This window comes from Zea mays, chromosome 8 (assembly GCF_902167145.1).
Source record: "Zea mays cultivar B73 chromosome 8, Zm-B73-REFERENCE-NAM-5.0, whole genome shotgun sequence".
NCBI classification, from domain to species: Eukaryota; Viridiplantae; Streptophyta; class Magnoliopsida; order Poales; family Poaceae; genus Zea; species Zea mays.
In genome coordinates, this window is record NC_050103.1 from 90,092,092 (window position 1) to 90,112,409 (window position 20,318).

The window sequence follows — 20,318 nt, forward strand, 5'->3', positions numbered from 1 at the left end:
CGACCAAGTTTAAGTTTGCAATTATTAAATAAAGAATTTGGAGAATTTTTTTTTTGAAAAATGGAAGTTGCGCGGGGTGTGGGCCTGGCCACTAAAAAGTTTGCAAATTGTGGCAAAAAAGTTTTCTGAAAATGGAAGTTGCGGGGACGTGGGATTGACCACTTGCTATTTAGTGGAGTCAGACATGAGTTAACAAAAACTACTACCACGTTTCTCTTCCAATGGCCCGTCTCAGCGCCACCGCCACGTATTGCGCCCATCCCTTATCCGAAAAATCAGCCCGAAACCCGTACTCGCTCTCGCCACGGCTCCAACCGCACTCGGCCCTCGTCTCCGCCACTCGGCGCGGCGCTATGGCCCCTGCCGCGCTTCTCCCGCTCGCCCCTTTGCCGCATCACCCGAACCCACCACGGCGACCCCTATGCCGCTGCGGGGCCTCACGCCGCGGCTTCACTGTCCACACCGTCATCGCCATTGCCTCGGTCTCGGACTCCGCCTCCGACCCCACCGCGGCCGCGGAGGCGACGTCCCCATCTCCGCCCCCCTCGCTGCCAACGCAAACGCCTTCCTCTAAACCAGGACCCCCGGCTTTGGGCGGCATCGCGAACACGAGGTCTTGGTCGCAGTACTACGGCAGCGGCTTCTCCATCCGCGTGCCTCCGTCCTTCGACGACATCCTCGAGCCCGATGTAATTACCGACCTGAACTGTTTCTTCACTCCTACATTCCATCGTCCTCCTGCGGTTAGGGTTGCTGGGCGTCGCGGGGGTGCGGAGGAGCTCAGTGTTTGGTTTCGAATTTAGTGAATGCTGACTCATTCAGTCCTTCCGCGTCTCAGGACTACAACGCCGGGATGACATACTACGGTGACAAGGCCAAGCCCCGGGCGTACGCGGCCCGCTTTGCATCTCCAGATAGGTAGGTAGGTAAGGCCTCACTCTACTCCATCAACTGCGGCCATTCCAGTTCTGTACTGTACATCAATTTGTGATTACATTTGTCTCACTTTCACAAGGATGCTGTAGGAAATGAATTTTGGTGGTGACGTGTTGCACATGCTAAATGCGGAGTGCTCTGCTCCTTTGTTTGATGTAGGGATGAGCTCATCAGTGTGGTGATTAAGCCGTCAAATCAGCTCAAAATCACATTCCTAGAGGTTATAAGAGACTTGCCATTTTATTGTTTTTGCCAGACATATGTAATCCCCCTTGAATTTATCTGTTCTCTGCAATATATAGTAAAAAATGACCTGGCATTTCATAACAGGCCTCGTGATATGTGTTCTCACATCAGCTTAGAGCATTCTCTTGTATCCTTGAAACATAGAAGATATAACATATACAAGCTTGTTAAAAGGAGTTCAAACGTAGGCAAACTTTGTTAGATTCATAGCTTTCTTAGTAATTATATCTGGCATCAGAGTGAGTAGTTTGTAAGCTTACCTATAGCTGATACGACACCCTTATAGACAAGCATTTGTCTCATCAGTTGAACTTGCTCTTATTACTTTTTATTAGTGCGATGAATTTCCAAAGTATATTGAGTTTGTGGGTTTGACAATAAAAGGGCACACACGCATCGCTATGACTATGACCAAAACCGTCTTTGCAACGAGAGAGTCAATTAATAAGGCCTATATTATCAGACACCGTGATTCTGCCGTGATTCTGCCACTGATTTGCTCACCATGAAAGAACTTTATGGTCTGTGCACGACCATTTCTAAATGATGTTCTACAAATATTTGTTTGCAGGCAAAAGATATAACTGATTTGGGAACTCTAAAAGAGGCATCCAAGATATTTGTACCGGGTGATTTCTGTTATCTTAGAATTGGATGCTGTACTGTTTTCTTTACAAACAAATTACATGACAATGAATATGAAACATTAACATATTTCATATAGCAATAATGAAAATTAATTAATGTTGGGCCTAGCTTTTTGTGGTTTGTACATTCTAAATGAGATAGTTCTTTTATGATCAGTCTGACACATATTAACCTTTACTTTAAAGCTTTGACTTACTTTGCATGCAAGTTTTTAAAGCTAGCAAAAACTGTACGACTTACTGTCATGGTTAGTTGCACAAATAGGAAGCCTGTTTTAGCCATTGTGTTTTTCGAGACCTTTTTTGTTAACATTATATAGTCTTGGCACTATATAGTGTGGCTATTTCAAATTTTCACTTCTCATTACAGAAATATGGAATAAAAATTTAAATCCCATTCTAATGCACAAAGAAATCTCATCATCAACAACAACAAAGCATTTTAGTCCCAAGCAAGCTAGGGTAAGCTAGAGGTGAAACCCAAGCGAAACCATAAGTCAAGGTTCAGGTGTTAGAATACCCGTTTAGGGTTTGGGGTTTTCCCCGTGTATTCACTATCTTACCCCTTTGTAATGGCCATGGCCCAGTTTACTCAAGCCTATTAATACAACACCCTAGACCCAGTTAGGGTTAGGGTTTTCACTGTTCAACATGGTACCAGAGGCGGTGTAATTTTTTCTCCCTGGCGACCAGCCGCCACTCCCTTGCCGCCACCTCCGGCTGCCCGCCCCTCCCCTCCTCCCAGGCTCTCAGCCGTTCTTCTCTCAGCCGTCGTCGTCGCTCTCCTCTCTGTCCCTCTCCTCCACACCGCTCTCCTCTCTCCTGCGAGTCGCAGCTCTTCTCTCTCCCTCTCCCCTGCGCGCCGCCACTGCGGGCATCTACACCACTGCCGCTCCTCTCTTCTCCGAGCTGCAACTCTTCTCTCTCCTCCACTGCGCGTCGTCTGCGCTCCCGTCTGCAGCCACATCGGCCTCCGCCAGTGCCGTCTGGCAGCAGCAGCCTCCGTCGCCGGTCCGGATGCCTGCGCGCCGCCGTCGCCTGTCCGGACGCCTACGCGCCGAGCTCCAACCCTCCATTGCTCCCCTGCGCCGGTCCGTTCGCCTGTGCGCCGTCGGCTGCCTCCACCGCGCCCCTGCGCAGCCAGCCGCCGCCGGCCATCTCCCCTAGGCCCGGCCGCCGCTTCACCTCCCCGTCCGCGCCCGGTTCTACGCCACCTCCTCCATTTGCGCGTCGCTCTGCCTGTCAGCCGCCGCGGGCTCGCCTCACCCGGCTTCCTGCTCATCGGCACCGCTTGGGCCGGCCTTGCCGCGAACCAGTTTTGGCCTCCACTCATCCTCGCCCTATAGCATCGCCTTTCCCCAAGCGTCGTGCCGGCTGCTTGCCTCTGACCACTCTTCGCTCTCTCATGGCTTCACCCCCTTTCGACGGGCTCACCGTGCGCGTCCTCCTCCACGATGGTCAGCTTGTCTAGGGCACCTTCGTGGCCGTCGATCGCGCCATGAGCCCTGTCCTTCGTGACTGTGTTGAAATCCACCCCAAGGCCGGTCGTCACGTGCCCGGACCCCTTGTCTTCCCTCGTACAGTGATCGCCTCCCTGGCAATCGAGCCCCTGTTGTCTCCCTCCCCTCCTAGTAACCACGTCAGAGCTCCTCCTCTAGCTCTCTCAGCGCACCCTACGGCCTCCCCACCCTCTCCCACCGATTGGGTGGTCGACTCCGGGGCCTCCTTCCACACTACTCCCACAACTAGTTTGTTATTCCACTACCATCCACCACACCCCTCACATCCTTCCTCCATCGTCATAGGCAACGGTTCCACTCTCCCGGTCGCCTCAGTAGGTGCATCAGTTCTTCCCGAACCATTCTGCCTTAACGACGTCCTTGTTGCTCCCGGTCTGACTCATCCCCTCCTCTCGGTTCGTCGCTTCACTAGTGACAACCAATGCTCTATGGAGTTCGAGCCCTGGGGTCTCACCATACGTCACCTTCCCACACATGTGCTCGCTCGCTGTGACAGCTCCGGCCCCCTCTATTCTCTTCACTTGCCCTCCACTCCCCCCACCTGAGTAGCCTCATCTCCTGCACTTACTACTACCACCACATCACATGCTCTTGCTACTACCACCACCTCCTCTGCTGTTTGGCACCGTCGCCTCGGGCACATTGGACCTGATGTCATGTCCCAGCTTTCCAGTCACTCAGACATATCCTATACTCGGGGCTCTTCTGAGCGCCTCTGTCATGCTTGTCAGCTTGGCCGTCACTCTCTTCCTTTTTCCACTTCCACGTCCAGGGTTGTTCAGGCCTTTGATCTTGTTCACTGTGATCTCTGGACGTCTCCTGTCCTTAGCCTCTCCGGCTACAAATACTACCTGGTCATTCTGGACGACTACTCCCATTTTCTTTGGACTTTCCCCCTTCGGCTGAAGTCCGACACGTTTACCACCCTCACTCACTTCTTCGCCTGGGTATCCACCCAGTTCCAGCGCCCGGTCCGTGCACTGCAGTGCGACAACTGCCACGAGTTCGACAACCACGCCTCTCGGTCATTCTTCCTCACCAGTGGCATTTAGTTGTGTCTCTCGTGCCCCTACACCTCCGCCCAGAACGGCCGGGTAGAGCACATGATTCGCACCACCACCAACATGGTCCGCTGCCTTCTCTTCCAGGCGTCTCTCCCTGCCAGCTACTAGGCAGAGGCCCTGCACACTGCCACCCACCTCCTCAACCGTCTTCCCTCCAAGGCGGTGAACCACCCTACTCCCTACTTCGCCCTGTACGGCACAGCCCCCACCTACGACCACCTTCGCGTGTTCGGCTGTGCCTGCTACCCTAACACTTTCGCTATTGCCCCTCATAAGCTTTCTCCTCGCTCCACCCGCTGCCTCTTCCTTGGCTACTCCTCTGACCACAAGGGGTATCGGTGTATGGACCTCGCCTCCCACCGCATCATCATCTCTCGTCACGTCGTCTTCGACGAGGATGTGTTTCCCCTTGCTGGCCCCTTCCCACCCACCGATCACGACTCCCTCCTCGAGTCTGATCCGGTCTCCCCCTCCTCCCAGGCGTCCCGCCTTGCGCCGTTACCCGCACCCCGTGCGGCCTCGACGCAGCGGCTTGCGCCTATTCCCGCGCCACGCGCGGCCCCGTCGATCATGCCTACGCCACACGCGGCCCCGTCGACCACGCCTGCGCCTATTCCCGCGCCACGCGCGGCCCCGTCGATCACGCCTACGCCACGCGCGGCCCCGTCGACCACGCCTGCGCCTTGCGCGGCCCCACCGACCCCTCCCATCCCATGCGCGGCCCTGTCAACCACGCCTGCGCCTCGCGCTGCCCCGCCGACCCCTCCCGCACCATGCGCGACCCCGTCGACGCCCACGGCTCGCTTCGCCGACCCCGCGCTCGTCTACCACCGTTGCCGCCACGTCACTACCTTGGCACCTACGGACCCGGGCCCGTCGATGAGCCCAGTACGCTTCGCCGACCTCGTCGTCGTCTCTCACTGCCGCGAGTCGGCCACGCCCGTGGCCCCCGACGTCCCGGTAGACCGCCTCGAGCCACCGGTGTACCACCCGGTCGCCATCTACCGCAACCCCGGGCACGTCCACCCGATGGTCACCCGGCGCGCCGCTGGCATTCTTCGTCCTATCGACCGGCTGATCTTGGCAGCTGATACGACTACCACTCCACCAGACGCCTCCCTGGTCCCCTTCGTTCGCACCGCTCTCGCTGACCCACACTGGCGACGCGCTATGGAGAAGGAGTACGCGACCCTCCTGGCCAACCACACCTGGGACCTAGTGCTGTGTCCACTAGGCACCAACGTGGTCACCGGCAAGTGGCTATTTCGCCACAAGCTTACCTCGGACGGCTCCCTCGACCGCTACAAGGCCCGTTGGGTCCTTCGGGGCTTCACCCAACGCCCCGGAGTGGACTACGACGAGACCTTCAGCCCCGTCGTCAAGTTTGCCACTGTTCGCACCGTCCTCTCCCTTGCCCTCTCCCGGGACTGGGCGATTCATTAGCTCGACGTCAAGAATGCCTTCCTCCACGACACTCTGACGGAGACTGTCTACTGCAGCCAGCCCACCGGCTTTGTCGACGAAGCTCGTCCGGATCTAGTCTGCCGGCTAAACCGCTCTCTCTACGGCCTCAAGCAGGCCCCGCGAGCCTAGTACAGTCGCTTCGCTTCCTACTTAGCCTCCATTGGCTTCGTCGAGGCCAAGTCGGACACATCCCTCTTCATCTACCGACGCGGTGACGACACCGTCTTCCTTCTGCTCTACGTCGACAACATTGTGCTCACGGCATCCACCACCGACCTTCTTCAGCGCACGATCGTCGCCCTGCAGCGGGAGTTCGCGATGAAGGACCTGGGGCCCCTCCACCACTTCCTCGGCATCACCGTCGAGCGCCGGCCCTAGGGTCTCTTCCTCCATCAGCGCCAGTACGCCATCGACATACTGGAGTGGGCTGGCATGTTCGACTGCAAGCCTTGCTCCACGCCTGTCGACACTCAGGCGAAGCTCTTAGAGGACGACGAGCCCCCGATCGCCGATGCGACGTCCTACCGGAGCCTGACCGGCGCGCTCCAGTACCACACCTTCTCCAGGCCTGACATCGCCTACGTCGTCCAGCAGGTGTGCCTGCATATGCACACCCCATGGGAGCCTCATCTCACCGCTCTCAAGCGGATCCTGCGCTACCTCCGTGGCTCCCTCGACTACGGCCTCCTACTCCGACCATCCCCGACGTCGGAACTCGTGGTCTACACCGACGCCGACTGGGCTGGCTGTCCAGACACGCGTCGATCCACCTCTGGTTACGCCGTGTTCCTGGGCGCCAACCTCGTCTCCTAGGCCGCCAAGCGGCAGCCCGTCGTCTCTCGCTCCAGTGCTAAGGCCGAGTACCGCGCCGTGGCCAACGGCGTAGCAGAGGCCTCCTAGCTGCGACAGCTCCTCCACGAACTCCACAGTCCCCTCCAGCGCGCCACCCTCGTCTACTGCGACAATGTCAGCGCAGTCTACCTCTCCACCAATCCCGTGCAGCATTAGCGCACGAAGCACGTGGAGATCGACCTGCACTTCGTCCGCGAGCGTGTCACCGCCGGTGACGTTCTGGTTCTCAGCGTCCCCACCACGCTGCAGTTCGCTGACATCTTCACCAAGGGGTTACCGTCGAGTGTATTTTTAGACTTTCGCTCCAGTCTTAACATCTGTACAGGATAGAGTTGTTACTGCGGGGGTGTTAGAATACCCGTTTAGGGTTTGGGGTTTTCCCCGTGTATTCACTATCTTACCCCTCTGTAATGGGCCTGACCCAGTTTACTCAAGCCTATTAATACAACACCCCAGACCCAGTTAGGGTTAGGGTTTTCACTGTTCAACATCAGGCACATGGATAGCTGTTTTTCATGCACTTCTATTGAAGGCTAAATCTTTGGATATATTCCATCATTTCAAGTCTTATTTTACCGCCACTTCCCATGTCAACTTCGGCCCTCCCCTATCTCTCATCCCATTGCTATGACGCCTTAGGATCCCACTATACACTGGTGTCTCAACTGGTGTTGGACATATCGATAGCATCTCAACCAATGTTGGACAAATTTTTCTTCATTTGATTGTATCCCTAGCCTATCATGTATATCATCATTTCCTGATTCCATCACTTCTTGTATGGCCACAATCTAATGCAACATACACATTTTCTCAACATTTATCTACTGAACATGTCTTTTTATAGGCTAACATTCTACAATATACAACATAGCATGTCTAATCACAGTCCTATAAATCTTGCTTTTAACTTATGCGGTACTGTATTGTCATATAGAATGCTAGATGTTTGATGCCACTTCATCCACCCTGCTTTGATTCTATGGCTAACATCTTCATCAATATTCTCGTCTCTCTATAGCATTGATCCTAAATATCGAAATGTATCCTTCCTGGACACTACTTGACCAACCAAACTAACATTTTCCTCATGTGTAGTGATACCGTAGTCACATCTCATATATTTGGTTTTAGTTCTATTGAGTCTATAACCTTTGTATTCTAGAGTCTTCCGCCATGACTCTAGTTTGCTATTTTACTCTTGCTCTACTTTCATCAACTAACACTACATCGTTCGCAAAAAGCATTTACCAAGAGATATCCCCTTGTGATCTTATCCATCACCAAGGCAAAGAGGTAATGACTCAAAGATGACCTTTGATGTAGTCTTATTCTAATTAGGAAGTCATTTCTCATTTGTGTCTCTGTTACTTGTTCGAACACTAGTCACAACATCGTTGTACTGTCATTAATGAGTCGAAGGTATTTTGTTGAAACACTATGTTTGTTCGAAGCCCACCACACAATGTTCCTTGATATTTTATCATAAGCCTTCTTCAAGTCAATGAAAACCATGTATAGGTCCTTGTGCTCCCACTTGTCTTATTAAGAAAAACAGCTTTTATGGGTGACCTTCCATGCATGAAACCAAATTGTTTCATAGAGATCCTCATTATTACTTTTAGTTGATGCTTGACAATTCTCTCTCATAGCTTCATAGTATGGCTCGTTAATTTAATTCCTTAGTAATTAGTACAACTTTGAATATCTCCCTTTTTTTAGATTGGTATCAATATGCTCTCCACTCGTCAGGTATCTTGTTCGACCAGAAGATATTATTGAACAACTTGCTTAGTCATACTATAGCTATGTCCTCGAGGCATCTCCATGCCTTAATTAGGTTAAGTGAAATATGAAACATCGATAAGGAAAATATGAAGCGCTAATATTATATTAAATTCTAGAGCCTTGACATGATGTACTGATCTGGATGATTTGCCTTATATATTTTTGTTTCATTTTGTAGCTGGTGCAAAAATATTCTCGGCTCGAACAATTAAAGTTAAGGAAGAGGAGGATATTAGGTACTACATGATATATCCAATTAAAAAATCTTCCTAGTTATAAATAGCATCCAAATTCGGAAATAGCTTTCCTTTGTAATTTGTTCAGGACAAATTTTTCCACAGGACATATTACTTCTATGAATTCAGTCTGGACAAGCAACACGTAGCTCTGATGGCTACCGTGAATAGTGGGAAGGTACTCAGCTGTTCTTTTGATTCACATTCTTTAATGAGTATTGATTCCTACGCGTTTACACTTTTCAGTTGGATTATATCTACTCCAGTTTACTATGATGCTTTCTGTTTACTTCCTCTTCTGAAATATAAGGGATTTTCAGTTGTTCTAATTCAAACCATCCTAAGTTTGATCATCTTAAATATTATTGTTCTTTTCTGCAAACTTAGTATTGTTTTACTTAGAAAAAACTAAAAATCCCTTACATTTCAGGACTGAGGGAGTATTTGTTTTTTTCCCTTCATCTATTTGTATCACTACTTTATCGGTTTCTTTACTACTAGGGTCTTAGATTCTGATGTTCAAATTTTCCTTTGAGAATAAGTAAATGTACAACAGAACCATATAGCCATATAGGCACAATACATATATGCAAACCTTAGTTCTGCTATACTAACAGCTTGAAAGTTAGAAGGCACGCGCTGGTTGTCTGGTTGACTGGTTGTTTACAATGATGGTGGGTCAATGAGCTCTCCAACACAACATGCTGTTTCATGCTTCGCCATATCATTAGCAATCTGTAAAGCACTAAATTTTGTGACCCCATATAGAGAAAGTCAGCCATAGTAGCGAAACCAAGCATTTCCAAATTAAGAACCAGAATTTATCCTTAGTGTTAGAACAGGATACCATGGTATGTTTCGTGGAATTGCTTTAGAGAGAGGTGTCAGTAATCATGCAATATCTCGTGAGGCATTATTGATCAACAGGGGGTCACTTGTCCAGGTTGAAGCAGAGCAATTAGGAAGCGAAAGCTAACTAGAATTATATAGAGAGATAACAAGGTGTGTCATACTGTTGATGCAACACACAGCATTATAGTAGTGGCCTATGGTAGTAGCATTAACAGATACAGACCGGTGAAGCACATAAATAACATGCTAAAAGTGTAGATAAAAAGAATGCAAGGAAAGGTACTAGCCATCATTCAGTGAGTTCTCTAGGTGACACGATTCATGGATGAGCACTGAAGTTCAAAGAGGCAGATACGGATCATTGCTTGAAAAATGGAAGGACTAAATGGCTGTGAAGGTGCCATCAGAGCTCTGAAAACCGAATGACTCGATGTTAAAATGAGCCATCTGAAAACCCAAGGGAGAGTAGTACCTGAGGAAGTAGGAGATGATATAACTAAACATGCAGATGATCAACAACCTGAAGGTCACTCAGATGTATCTGAAGCTAACCCAACGGATTAGTTCTCGACTTCCTAAGTCCTAATCACTGGCAAAGGCAGAATTAACACCCTGAATATGCACATGTCACATGTGATCTCTTGGCTCAGGATAAAGCTCCTAGCACTGCTCAGCAGGATAACCAGATCTCTTGCACTGAGAGGACAGTTTGGGTATGAGAAGCAGACAGAGAAACATCTTTCATAAGCAGAGCAGTAAGAGCCTTATCCATAGTGGGAAGCATGTAACGTGCTGACGTGCAACAAGCTCAACCACAGTAGGATCGAACTCTGGGCGAAGACGTGCAATGAAGTTAATCAAGTCATACTTCTGATTAAATTTCTCCTTGGTTGTGGAACAGTCACATCCAGACAGGCCTTTGGCATCATGCAGTCCAACTGCCATGTGCTACGCGTGAATGCATTGTAAGAAGCCTCTCCAGGACAGGAACGTGTACTGCAAAATTATGCTCATAACACTGCTGAAGATACTCACATATCCCTCGAGATGATGAGAGACCAAAAAATTGTAGCTCGATTGGTTCCTGCGTGCTCATGTACAAGATAATTAATCAAAATTTTGTTCCTCTCAAAACAAAATAAACCAAACTTTGTATTTTTGTTAGAAAAACATAATTTGTTGAACTGAAAACTTATGTCGGTCTTTAGCTCGTTCTTATACAACTCATCTTATTTTCTTAGATCCTTCATTTTTCTTGATTTTTGTGTTGACATGTGGTGTGACAGACGTACATTGCCGGCGCTACCGCTCCAGAGATGAAATGGGGTGATGATGGCGTGAAGTTACGTTCGGCTGCCGTATCTCTATCGGTTTCATGATTTATTGTGCAGAAGATAACAACTAAAAAAATGTGATACAACTCTCAGATTCAGCGGTACGCATAGAGGGTTCTATTACTGTTCTAGTCATTGAAAGAAGGTAAATAGTTGGGTTAGTCGGCAAAAGCAACAAAAGCACTGGATGAGACTGCAAGGTTTCAGTCAAGTCTGTAAACAATTTTGGAAGTGGATATGTATTGTTATGAAGACTGGCATCATGATTGAAATTTGATAATTGAGTTCTTGTCTGCCTATAACTGATATGTTCATTCTAAACTGTAAGTTGTTTAAATTTTGTTTGAAGTCGAACTCATCTAGTTAGCAAAGTATAGACATCTACAATACCAAATAAGATTTATCAGGTACACTATGGAATATAATTGTAAGTGTATTAATTGATATTGCAGGTGCTGATTGTATAAACTTGGTCAAAGTTAAAACAATTTGACTTTGGACAAAACCAGGACAAGTGTATTATTATAACATTTCAGCTGTACCATAGGTCGTCCCGTACCCTGTCATGTAGAGGAATGTTATTGATGCAAAGGGAAAAGAGTAATGTTGAGAGAAAAACTTATTGTATTGCTCCATAAACTAAAGACTAAATAGCTATTGTACCACTGTCATTGTATAAGTTATTATCATGTAACTCAACACATTCCTTTTGTTATATGCATAAATTAAAAAACTTTTAAGTTACTACAAGCCTTCAAATGCCAACTTTTTTTAAAAAAAATGACAACTATACATATCATCTATTAACTCACCAAGATTGCATAGTTCTGCCTCCAGCGCAAATTATAAGCTTATACCTTTATCTGACGTCATATAAGAAATGCATGATTTTTCTCTTAAAAGACAGCTCTCATATACAATTATTAATATTTATATTATTTTTTGAGCATATTAACTATCTTAAATAAAAAATCTCAAAATTACAAAGATGTAGATCTCAACGATAGCTATAAATTAGTAATCCAAAATCCTGATTTTGGGATTAGTAAAAGAAAGCAAAGCAAAGTGTCCCTGATGAATAATTATACTTTAGAATTCACACTTTTTAAAATAAATAGTAATATTAAAACAATGTTAGTTAAAAAAATAGAAACAAAAATTTACTTCTGTTTCAAGAAATAAATAATAAAAAGAGTTTCAATTTATTAGAATGGATTATCCTCTTCAAGGACTATGTTGGTCCTTGTTCTCAAATGATATATATCAAGAACAAAGCAACAAAATTATTAACAATTAAAGACTTTCGCCCTTCGACGCATTATCTCCTTTCGGATATAATGATCTCCAGACGAAGATCATGAAGGACATACCTTCATCATCTCAATAAACAAATATAAATGAAAGTACATGAAATACAAAAGAATATAAATAATGATGATATATCAGTGAATCATTTATATTATCATTTCATAAACATGAATAAATATCTATAATATTTATATTATATTGATACCTTTGGATTGCCAGAAGGTGGAAATGCGAGAGTGACGCAAAAGTGATTATGATCCAGCCCCCACAGTATGCTGTTACAGTTCATCTATTTATAGGCACGGGACGCAGCCCGGGCAAAATTACATCTATGTCCCTGATATTTACTCTTAATCATAAAGCAAACTTTCAAGGGCTAAGTAGTCTTTTCCCCTTTAAGTCGGTTTCGTCTTTCACCTTCGTCATCATATTAAGCTGAAGCTCCTTTAACCACAGCTTCAGCGTCTGTCCGTTCTGCCTTCGGGTTGTATCTTCATATCACACATACTTTCACCAGAAAGAGAACCTTCATCCCGAAACCGAAGTCTCCTGTAACAGTCTATATTACACTGAAAACATATAGTTATTCACGTTTTTGAGGATCTTCGGAAAAGGAAGGCCCCAACAGTAGCCCCTCGCAGTATTAATTTATTTCTTTGTAACAAATTCAGACTGCAACGTGAACAAAGACCTTTAGCCGAAGGTCCAAAAAACACCTTCCCGTCGCTAAAATAGCGAAATACATTGACAAGTAGGGCCTACTAAGTTGTGAGGCGCTGGGCATATAAATAGAGACTCATATTGATAGCATCTGTTACGCTATTTCAGTTGCTTGTGTTATTCTTGGCATTCTGAATTTTCTTGCTCTGCCGAGTTTTGATTAGATTGTAAACTTCGGCAATCGCTCAACCGTTGACTAAATGACTGAAGAGAAGAAGATTGTTGACCCTGCACTGGCCGGGTTTTACGAAGCTATGGAGAAGACAAATACAGAGAAGATCACTAATGAAATGCTAGTTGGGTTATCTGAGGATTCTGGCGATAGTGAAAGTTTTGACTTAGAAAGTGAAAACGAAGGTGCCGAAGATCGACACTGGTGGCCGAGTCATACCATCTTCGGGAAATCGACCATCAAGCAGAGTCAAATTGATGCAATGAAAGGAAGATACTTCCGTGATATTTCTATCGTGAGGGCTGGAGATAGCAATGCCCCTGTGCCCGAAGCTGACGAAGTGGTTGTATATAGAAGCTTCATGAAGGCAAGGCTTCGGTTTCCCTCGAGTAAATTCTTAGTTGAAGTTCTGAAGACTTTTGAAATTTTCCTTCATCAGATTACCCCCGAAGCTATCATCAGAATAGGGATTTTCATTTGGGCCATGAGGAGCCAGGGTTTGGAGCCGAATGCAAGATGCTTCTGCAACATGCATGAACTATCATATGAGACGAAGGCTACTAGCAAAGAGCAATATCATAATAATTTTGGTTGTTACGGCTTCGTGCCTCGCTCTGATGTGAGCTATCCCGTCCCAACATTTCGGAAGAGGTGGCCAGGAACCTGGATGCAAGAGTGGTTTTATGTGAAGAACAACTTAGTTGAAAGAGAAGATATAAAGGGAATCATTCAACGCCCTATCTGGTCTCGCTTTAGCGTTAGGAGGCCAACCACTGTCCTTGGGGATGATATTCAAGCATGCTAGACCGCCTAGACGGCTTTTAACATTGTATGTACTTATATTGGCACTAGGGACTTAGTCTAGGAGCATATTGCTTACAGAGTGTGGCCTCTTAGGAGTGGCTGGGAGATGCCGAAGGAAGCTGCTATCGAGTCCAGTCCAGGCAGTTTAGTTTATCTGAAATACACCTTTAGATATAGAGATCAGTTCGATGAGCCAAACGATGACTGGTTGGATTGTATTGAGGCAACTAGTGATGAATTACTTGGGGCCTACACAAGGGCCGAAGATGATGCCATGACATTGGCCTTCAGAGGACGAGGCAAGAAGAGATTGAACAGGGTTTTTGATGTAATTGGCTTCGTATACCCAGACTATTGTTATCCCTCGTGAAAGCAGGGAAAGAAAAGAAAAGCTGCTACTTTGGCCATCTCTGCTACGCCAAAGGGGAAAAAGATTAAAGTTTTGACACACCGGCCTAGGTACATTGAAACAGCAGGGTGCCGAAGCTTGCTGAGGGGCCTTCTTCCGCTGTTGAGCCAGAGTTCTCTGCTCGTGCTGAAGCCACAATGGGATCAGCCGAAGAGCCAATTTTGAAGACAGCAGCGGAGCTGCCAAAGTTCGAAATAGCCAATGCGTTGAAGTGTCCTGCCGAAGCTAGGGCAAAAACGACCAAAGAACCAGAATTGAGGAAATCGGCAGAGGTATCAAAAATTCCTGCAGTAACTCCAAAGAGGAGGAGAATGGCCAGCGTACTAGACGCTGTTATGGAGTCGACAAAGGTACCAACTCCTGCCTCTACAGAAGTGCCTAGCATGAGTGAGAAAAATATAGAGGAGACCGCAGAAGCTGTTATAACTCGGGTTGAGGCTGAAGCTGGGCCCTCAGTTCCTACAAAAACAGGGCCTGTGGAGCTTGTTGAAAAGGATACTAAACAAGGGCCCTCGGATGCTGCAAAAGCTCCATTACCATTAGAAGAAGAGAGAACCAGCAAAGAGTCTAAATTCTCTGCCGCCGAAGCTTCTACTGAGGGATTGGAATTTATAGTGCGTCACGCGGCAGGGAAAAAGCTATCAGAGGAGCAGATTACGAAGCTGTGCAATATGCTAAAGACCTGAAGTATCCCCCGGAATCCCTTGTGTTTAATGGCACTGACGAAGATGATTTTTTGTACTGCCTCTCGGACAATAAGGAAATATCTGTTTGCCGGGAGATGGCAGAAAATATAGGATTCCCGAAGCTAGAACTTGGCCTGTCTGCAATGTCAAAGGATGACCTTGCAGATAGCCTTGCCTATAACAGTTTGAAGGTGGGGATGTTTTAGCTTATAAGCAGATTACTTTTTATGTCTTTTCTTATTATTGTGTGCTGATCCTTTATTTTTTGTAGGGCTTAATCCTAAGCAAGGCTTTAAGGGCGCAAAAGAATGCGGAAGACGAAAGCTGCCAAATAGCCCTTGGGAACCTTTGGTCAGAAGTTATCACACTAAGGAACGAGACGCTTGAAAAAGATAAAATACTGCTTTCCTTAGTAGATAGGCTGAAGAGCAACAAAGCAAATTTAATGCACAATCCGAAGCTCATAAAACCGAAGTTGAAGATCTTCAGAAAAAGCATGCCGATGCTAACGAAATTTTTGAACTCGTAAAGGCAAAGCAAGAGATAAGTGAATGGACAAGTGCGAGGCTGGAAAAGAATGTAAAGAAGCTTCGTGAGTCCAAGGAGAGATGCTATGAGAAATCCTTGGATTGCTCCAAGAAACTGGAAAACAGCTTCGCCAAGGTGGGTGCATACTCATCGGAGCACAAGTTTATTCAAGGCGATCCTGAAGGAGTCATTGAATGGATCGGCGAAGAGGGTGAAGCTTTTGAAGAAATTCTTAGCGACTGTGGGGATTTTTGTGCCTTCATCGGTGCTCGAGGGGTTGCAGCGATTCTAGAGAAAACTGGTTGTGAACACGTTAAAGCCGCAACTCAGGCAGAAGCCTTCTTCTCCATAGACAACGCGAAGGAGCCTTCGGCCGAAGCTACTTTGATAGGCGGGAAATTTTATTGTGATGTTTGGATGAGGGGCGGCCGCAAGATTGCTAACGAAGCTATAAAGAAAAATGAAAAAGAATCTCAGGATGTCCGAGAAGAAGCCAAGCGAGTCGAAGAGGCTGCTGAGCGAGCAAGGCGTATAGGTATTTTTACTGAATCTTAGCTTCGGTGTTTGTTTTTGGCTTCGGATTAACAACTTGTTCTTCACTACAACTGAACTTTCACCGCCACCTGAGCCATATGATCCCGAGGCCAATCCAGCCATGAAGGCAGCATTAGAAACGATAAGGATTGCGGAAGAAGCCGTTGACGAAGCTATTAACAAACTCCTGAATGAAACTACCGAGAAAATATTAAAAGAAGATTGAATTCTTGTGTACTAAGAAATGTAATATTTGTGTATGAGTCAAACATCAAACATCTGTATGTATATGAATGTAATATATTTCTTTGCAATGTATGAAATTTATGTATATACCTGTTTTTGAGCCTTCGGCGAAAAAACACCTTCCCTTCTTTTTATGCTTCGCAAAGAAAAAATCACCCTTTCTTATGCCGCAGTTGTTATATAATATTGTTGTCGATGAAGATTCTCTTGGCATGTAAAATTATATTTGCCAAAGGTACACTTCGTGCTTCAGCACATTGTTCCATTCATCACATATTTTGAAAGAAACGTCTATTCTCCACAATCTTGTTGCTGATGCGACATGATGTATGATGTAATGTTATGCGAAATGATGCGATGATATGATGCAGCATGATGTTTATGCCGAAAACACATACCCACACGAAAACACACCCAGACTCTACATCCCCTTAGGAACGACTTTTGAGTGTCTTCACCTTCTATTTCGGTGGCATTTAAGCTCTGCATTCCCTTAGGAACGACTTTTGAGCTTCTTCACCTTCTATTTCGGTGGTATTTAAGCTCTGCATTCCCTTAGGAACGACTTTTGAGCTTATTCACCTTTTATTTCGATGGCATATTGGCTCCACATTCCCTTAGGAACGACTTTTGAGCTTCGGAACTTACTCTACGCTCCCTTAGGAATGACTTTGTAACTTCGGAACTTACTCTGCGCTCCCTTAGGAACGACTTTGTACCTTCGAAACTTACTCTGCACTCCTTTAGGAACGACTTTGTAGCTTCAGAAGCATTGTTTAGGGAATGCGTTCCACACTCGATGGTGTGTCCCCAACAATATTACATCAAATTGAAGATTAAACCTTCGTGAATTGTTTTTCATGCAAGAAAATAAAATGACGGACAAACCTAAGATACACCAGATTAGGATATTGTTTAATCAAATCGTCGTGGCACCTTTAGTAGATGTGCTTCGATTCAGGCATAGTGTTGTTGACTGTGCGAGCTTCGGACTCCTCCCGAAGGTCGTGCTGTTGCTGAGCATGGTGATGCCCTTCTGGCTGTTGACTGCGAACCAGGGCAGGTGCTAGCGGTGGGGGTGGTGGCAACTGGGCCCAGGAAGCTTGAGAATGGCTTGCCGAAGCCATATAGGCCGCAGGCTGTTGATTGCCTACATACTCCAAGATGTAGGGAGAGTAGCACGAAGCGATATGCAGAACCTGCTTTGGCTGATTCTACCGTGTTTCAGCTTCGGCAATTTCTTTCTGCTTCTGAATCGTGACTTGGCACGTCCTTGTGGTATGCCCTTTGTCTTTGCCACAAAACAAATAAAACAGTTTCCTAGGCTGATCTCCATATCTTCCTCCAAAGCTTCTGCCCCCTCTGCCTCTTGGAGCTAGTGGCCTAAAAGAACTTTGTTGCGCCCCTAATGATTGAGAGTTGTGTTGTTGCGTTTAGGTATGCCCCTGTTGTCATTTGTACTAGAATTATGAATCGACCTGACATGCCTAGGGTGGAATCTTCCTCCGAAGCCCCTGGCCAACTCAGAGTATCTGAAGGCTTCTTCCCTTCTTTGCTGAAAATCATTGTCGGCTCTGATGTACTCATCCATTTTCTAGAGAAGCTTCTCCAAGGTTTGCAGTGGCTTCCTTTCGAAGTATTGCGTCGTAGGTCCTGGACGGAGCCCCTTGATCATGGCCTCAATGACGATCTCATTGGGCACTATAGGTGCTTGAGCTCTTAGCCGCAAGAACCTTCGGACATACGCCTGCAAGTACTCCTCCTAGTCCTGCGTACACTGAAAGAGAGCCTGAGCAGTGACCGGCTTCGTTTGAAAACCCTGAAAGCTGGTCACTAACATATCCTTTAGCTTCTGCCATGATGTAATTGTCCCTGGTCGAAGAGAGGAGTACCAAGTTTGAGCTACACTTTTGACTGCCATGACAAAGGACTTTGCCATGACTGCAGTATTGCCCCCATATGAAGATATGGTTGCCTCGTAGCTCATTAGGAATTGCTTCGGGTCTGAGTGCCCGTCATACATGGGGAGCTGAGGTGGCTTGTATGACAGCGGCCACGAGGTAGCCTACAATTCTGCTGCCAAGGGGAAGCATCATCAAAAGCAAAATTGCCCTGATGAAAGTCACTCTACCATTCATCATCATTGAATAGGTTTTCTTAGCGAAGCTCCCTGTGTTGAGGCCTTCGGTCCTAGTCATCCTGAGTGAGGTGACGCATTTCTTCAGCAGCTTCGTCGATCTTTCTCTGAAGGTCGGTGAGCCGAAGCATCTTTTCCCTATTCCTTTGCACCTGTTGGTTGATAGCCTCCAAATCCCTGATCTCTTGATCTAGTTCCTCCTCCTGAGGTGTTGGGCTAGTAGCCTTCCTCTTCTGGCTCCTAGCTTCTCGCAGCGTCTCCTGATTAGTGTCTAGTGGCTGCAGGGTAGTGAAAGGGAATTAGGCTTACACCTATTTCCTAAATTGATTTTGGTGGTTGAATTGCCCAACACAAATATTTGGACTAACTAGTTTGCTCTAGTTTATAAGTTCTACAGGTGTCAAAGGTTCACAATAAGCTAATAAAAAGACCAAGAAAAAGGGTTCAAACAAAAGAGCAAAGGGACAACCGAAGGCACCCTGGTCTGGCGCACCGGACACTGTCCGGTGCACCACCGGACAGTGTCCGGTGCACCAGGGGACTCCGAGCTGAACTTCGCACCTTCGGGAAAACTCAGAGACGCCGCGCTATAATTCACCGGACTGTCCGGTGCACCACCGTACAGTGTCCGGTGCTCTAGAGGAGAACGACTCTGAACTCGCCAGCTTCGGGAATTCGCTCCGCTATAATTCACCGGACATGTCCGGTGCACACCGGACTGTCCGGTGTAACGGCGGAGCAACGGCTACTTCGGCGCAACGGTCACCTGCTACAACATTAAATACGCGCCAGCGCGCGCAGAGGAGCAGTGCACGCGCGGGTGGCACACCGGACAGCCTACAGGGCTTGTCCGGTGCACCACCGGACAGCCAGGCGGGCCCACACGTCAGAGCTCCAACGGCCGAACCCTAACGGCCTGGTGACGTGGCTGGCGCACTGGACAGTGTCCAGTGGCGCACTGGACTGTCCGGTGTGCCATGCGACAGCAGCCTTCACCAACGGCTAGTTTGGTGGTTGGGGTTATAAATACCCCCAACCACCCCACATTCAAGTCATCCAAGTTTTCACACTTCTACACCTTACAAGAGCTCTAGCATTCAAGTCTAGACACACCAAAGTGATCAAATCCTCTCCAATTCCACACAAAGCCTTAGTGATTAGTGAGAGAGATTTGTTGTGTTCATTTGAGCTCTTGCGCTTGGATTGCTTCTTTCTTTCTCATTTGTTCTTGTGATCGAAACTCAATTGTAACCGAGGCAAGAGACACCAATTGTGTGGTGGTCCTTGCGGGGAAGTTTTGTTCCCGGTTGATTTGAGAAGAGAAGCTCACTTGGTCCGAGGGACCGTTTGAGAGAGGGAAAGGGTTGAGATAGACCCGGCCTTTGTGGCCTCCTCAACGGGGAGTAGGTTTGCGAGAACTGAACCTCGGTAAAACTAATCCTTGCGTCTCACTTCTTCACTCACTCGTGATTTGTTTTACTCTCTCTCTCTCGGACTCATTATTATTTCTAACGCTAACCCGGCTTGTAGTTGTGATTAACTTTGTAAATTTCAGTTTCGCCCTATTCACCCCCCTCTAGGCGACTTTCAATTGGTATTAGAGCCCGGTGCTTCATTAGAGCCTAACCGCTCGAAGTGATGTAGGGAGATCACGCCAAGAAGGAGATGGAGACCGGCGATAAGCCCACTACAAGCCACGGGGAGACTTCATCGGAAGAGTCCCGCAACAAGAGGAAGGAGAAGAAAGACTCCTCCAACAAAGGGAAGGGGAAGGAGAGGAAATCCTCTTCCCACAAGTCGCATCGGAGAGGCGACAAACATAAGAGGATGAGGAA

General features: G+C 47.1%; 1 protein-coding gene across 4 annotated transcripts; it reads left to right on the forward strand.

Annotated features, from left to right (window-relative positions):
- Positions 1-226: 226 nt before the first annotated feature.
- Positions 227-11,574, forward strand: LOC103635537 (uncharacterized). 4 transcript variants are annotated; one of them, XR_004851990.1, is made up of 8 exons: positions 258-689; positions 839-922; positions 1,096-1,156; positions 1,754-1,811; positions 8,696-8,753; positions 8,859-8,931; positions 10,892-11,262; positions 11,392-11,573. XR_004851990.1 is itself a non-coding variant. In XM_008657967.4 (7 exons), the coding sequence occupies exons 1-7, from the start codon at positions 354-356 to the stop codon at positions 10,982-10,984; spliced, it is 759 nt and encodes a 252-aa protein (XP_008656189.2). In that variant the 5' UTR covers positions 227-353; the 3' UTR covers positions 10,985-11,241. The 4 variants fall into 4 exon arrangements, 1 of the variants encoding a protein (XP_008656189.2); XR_002264224.3 differs by having other exon boundaries at positions 265-689; positions 839-926; positions 11,392-11,574; XM_008657967.4 differs by lacking the exon at positions 11,392-11,573 and having other exon boundaries at positions 227-689; positions 839-918; positions 10,892-11,241.
- The last annotated feature ends 8,744 nt before the right edge of the window (positions 11,575-20,318 follow it).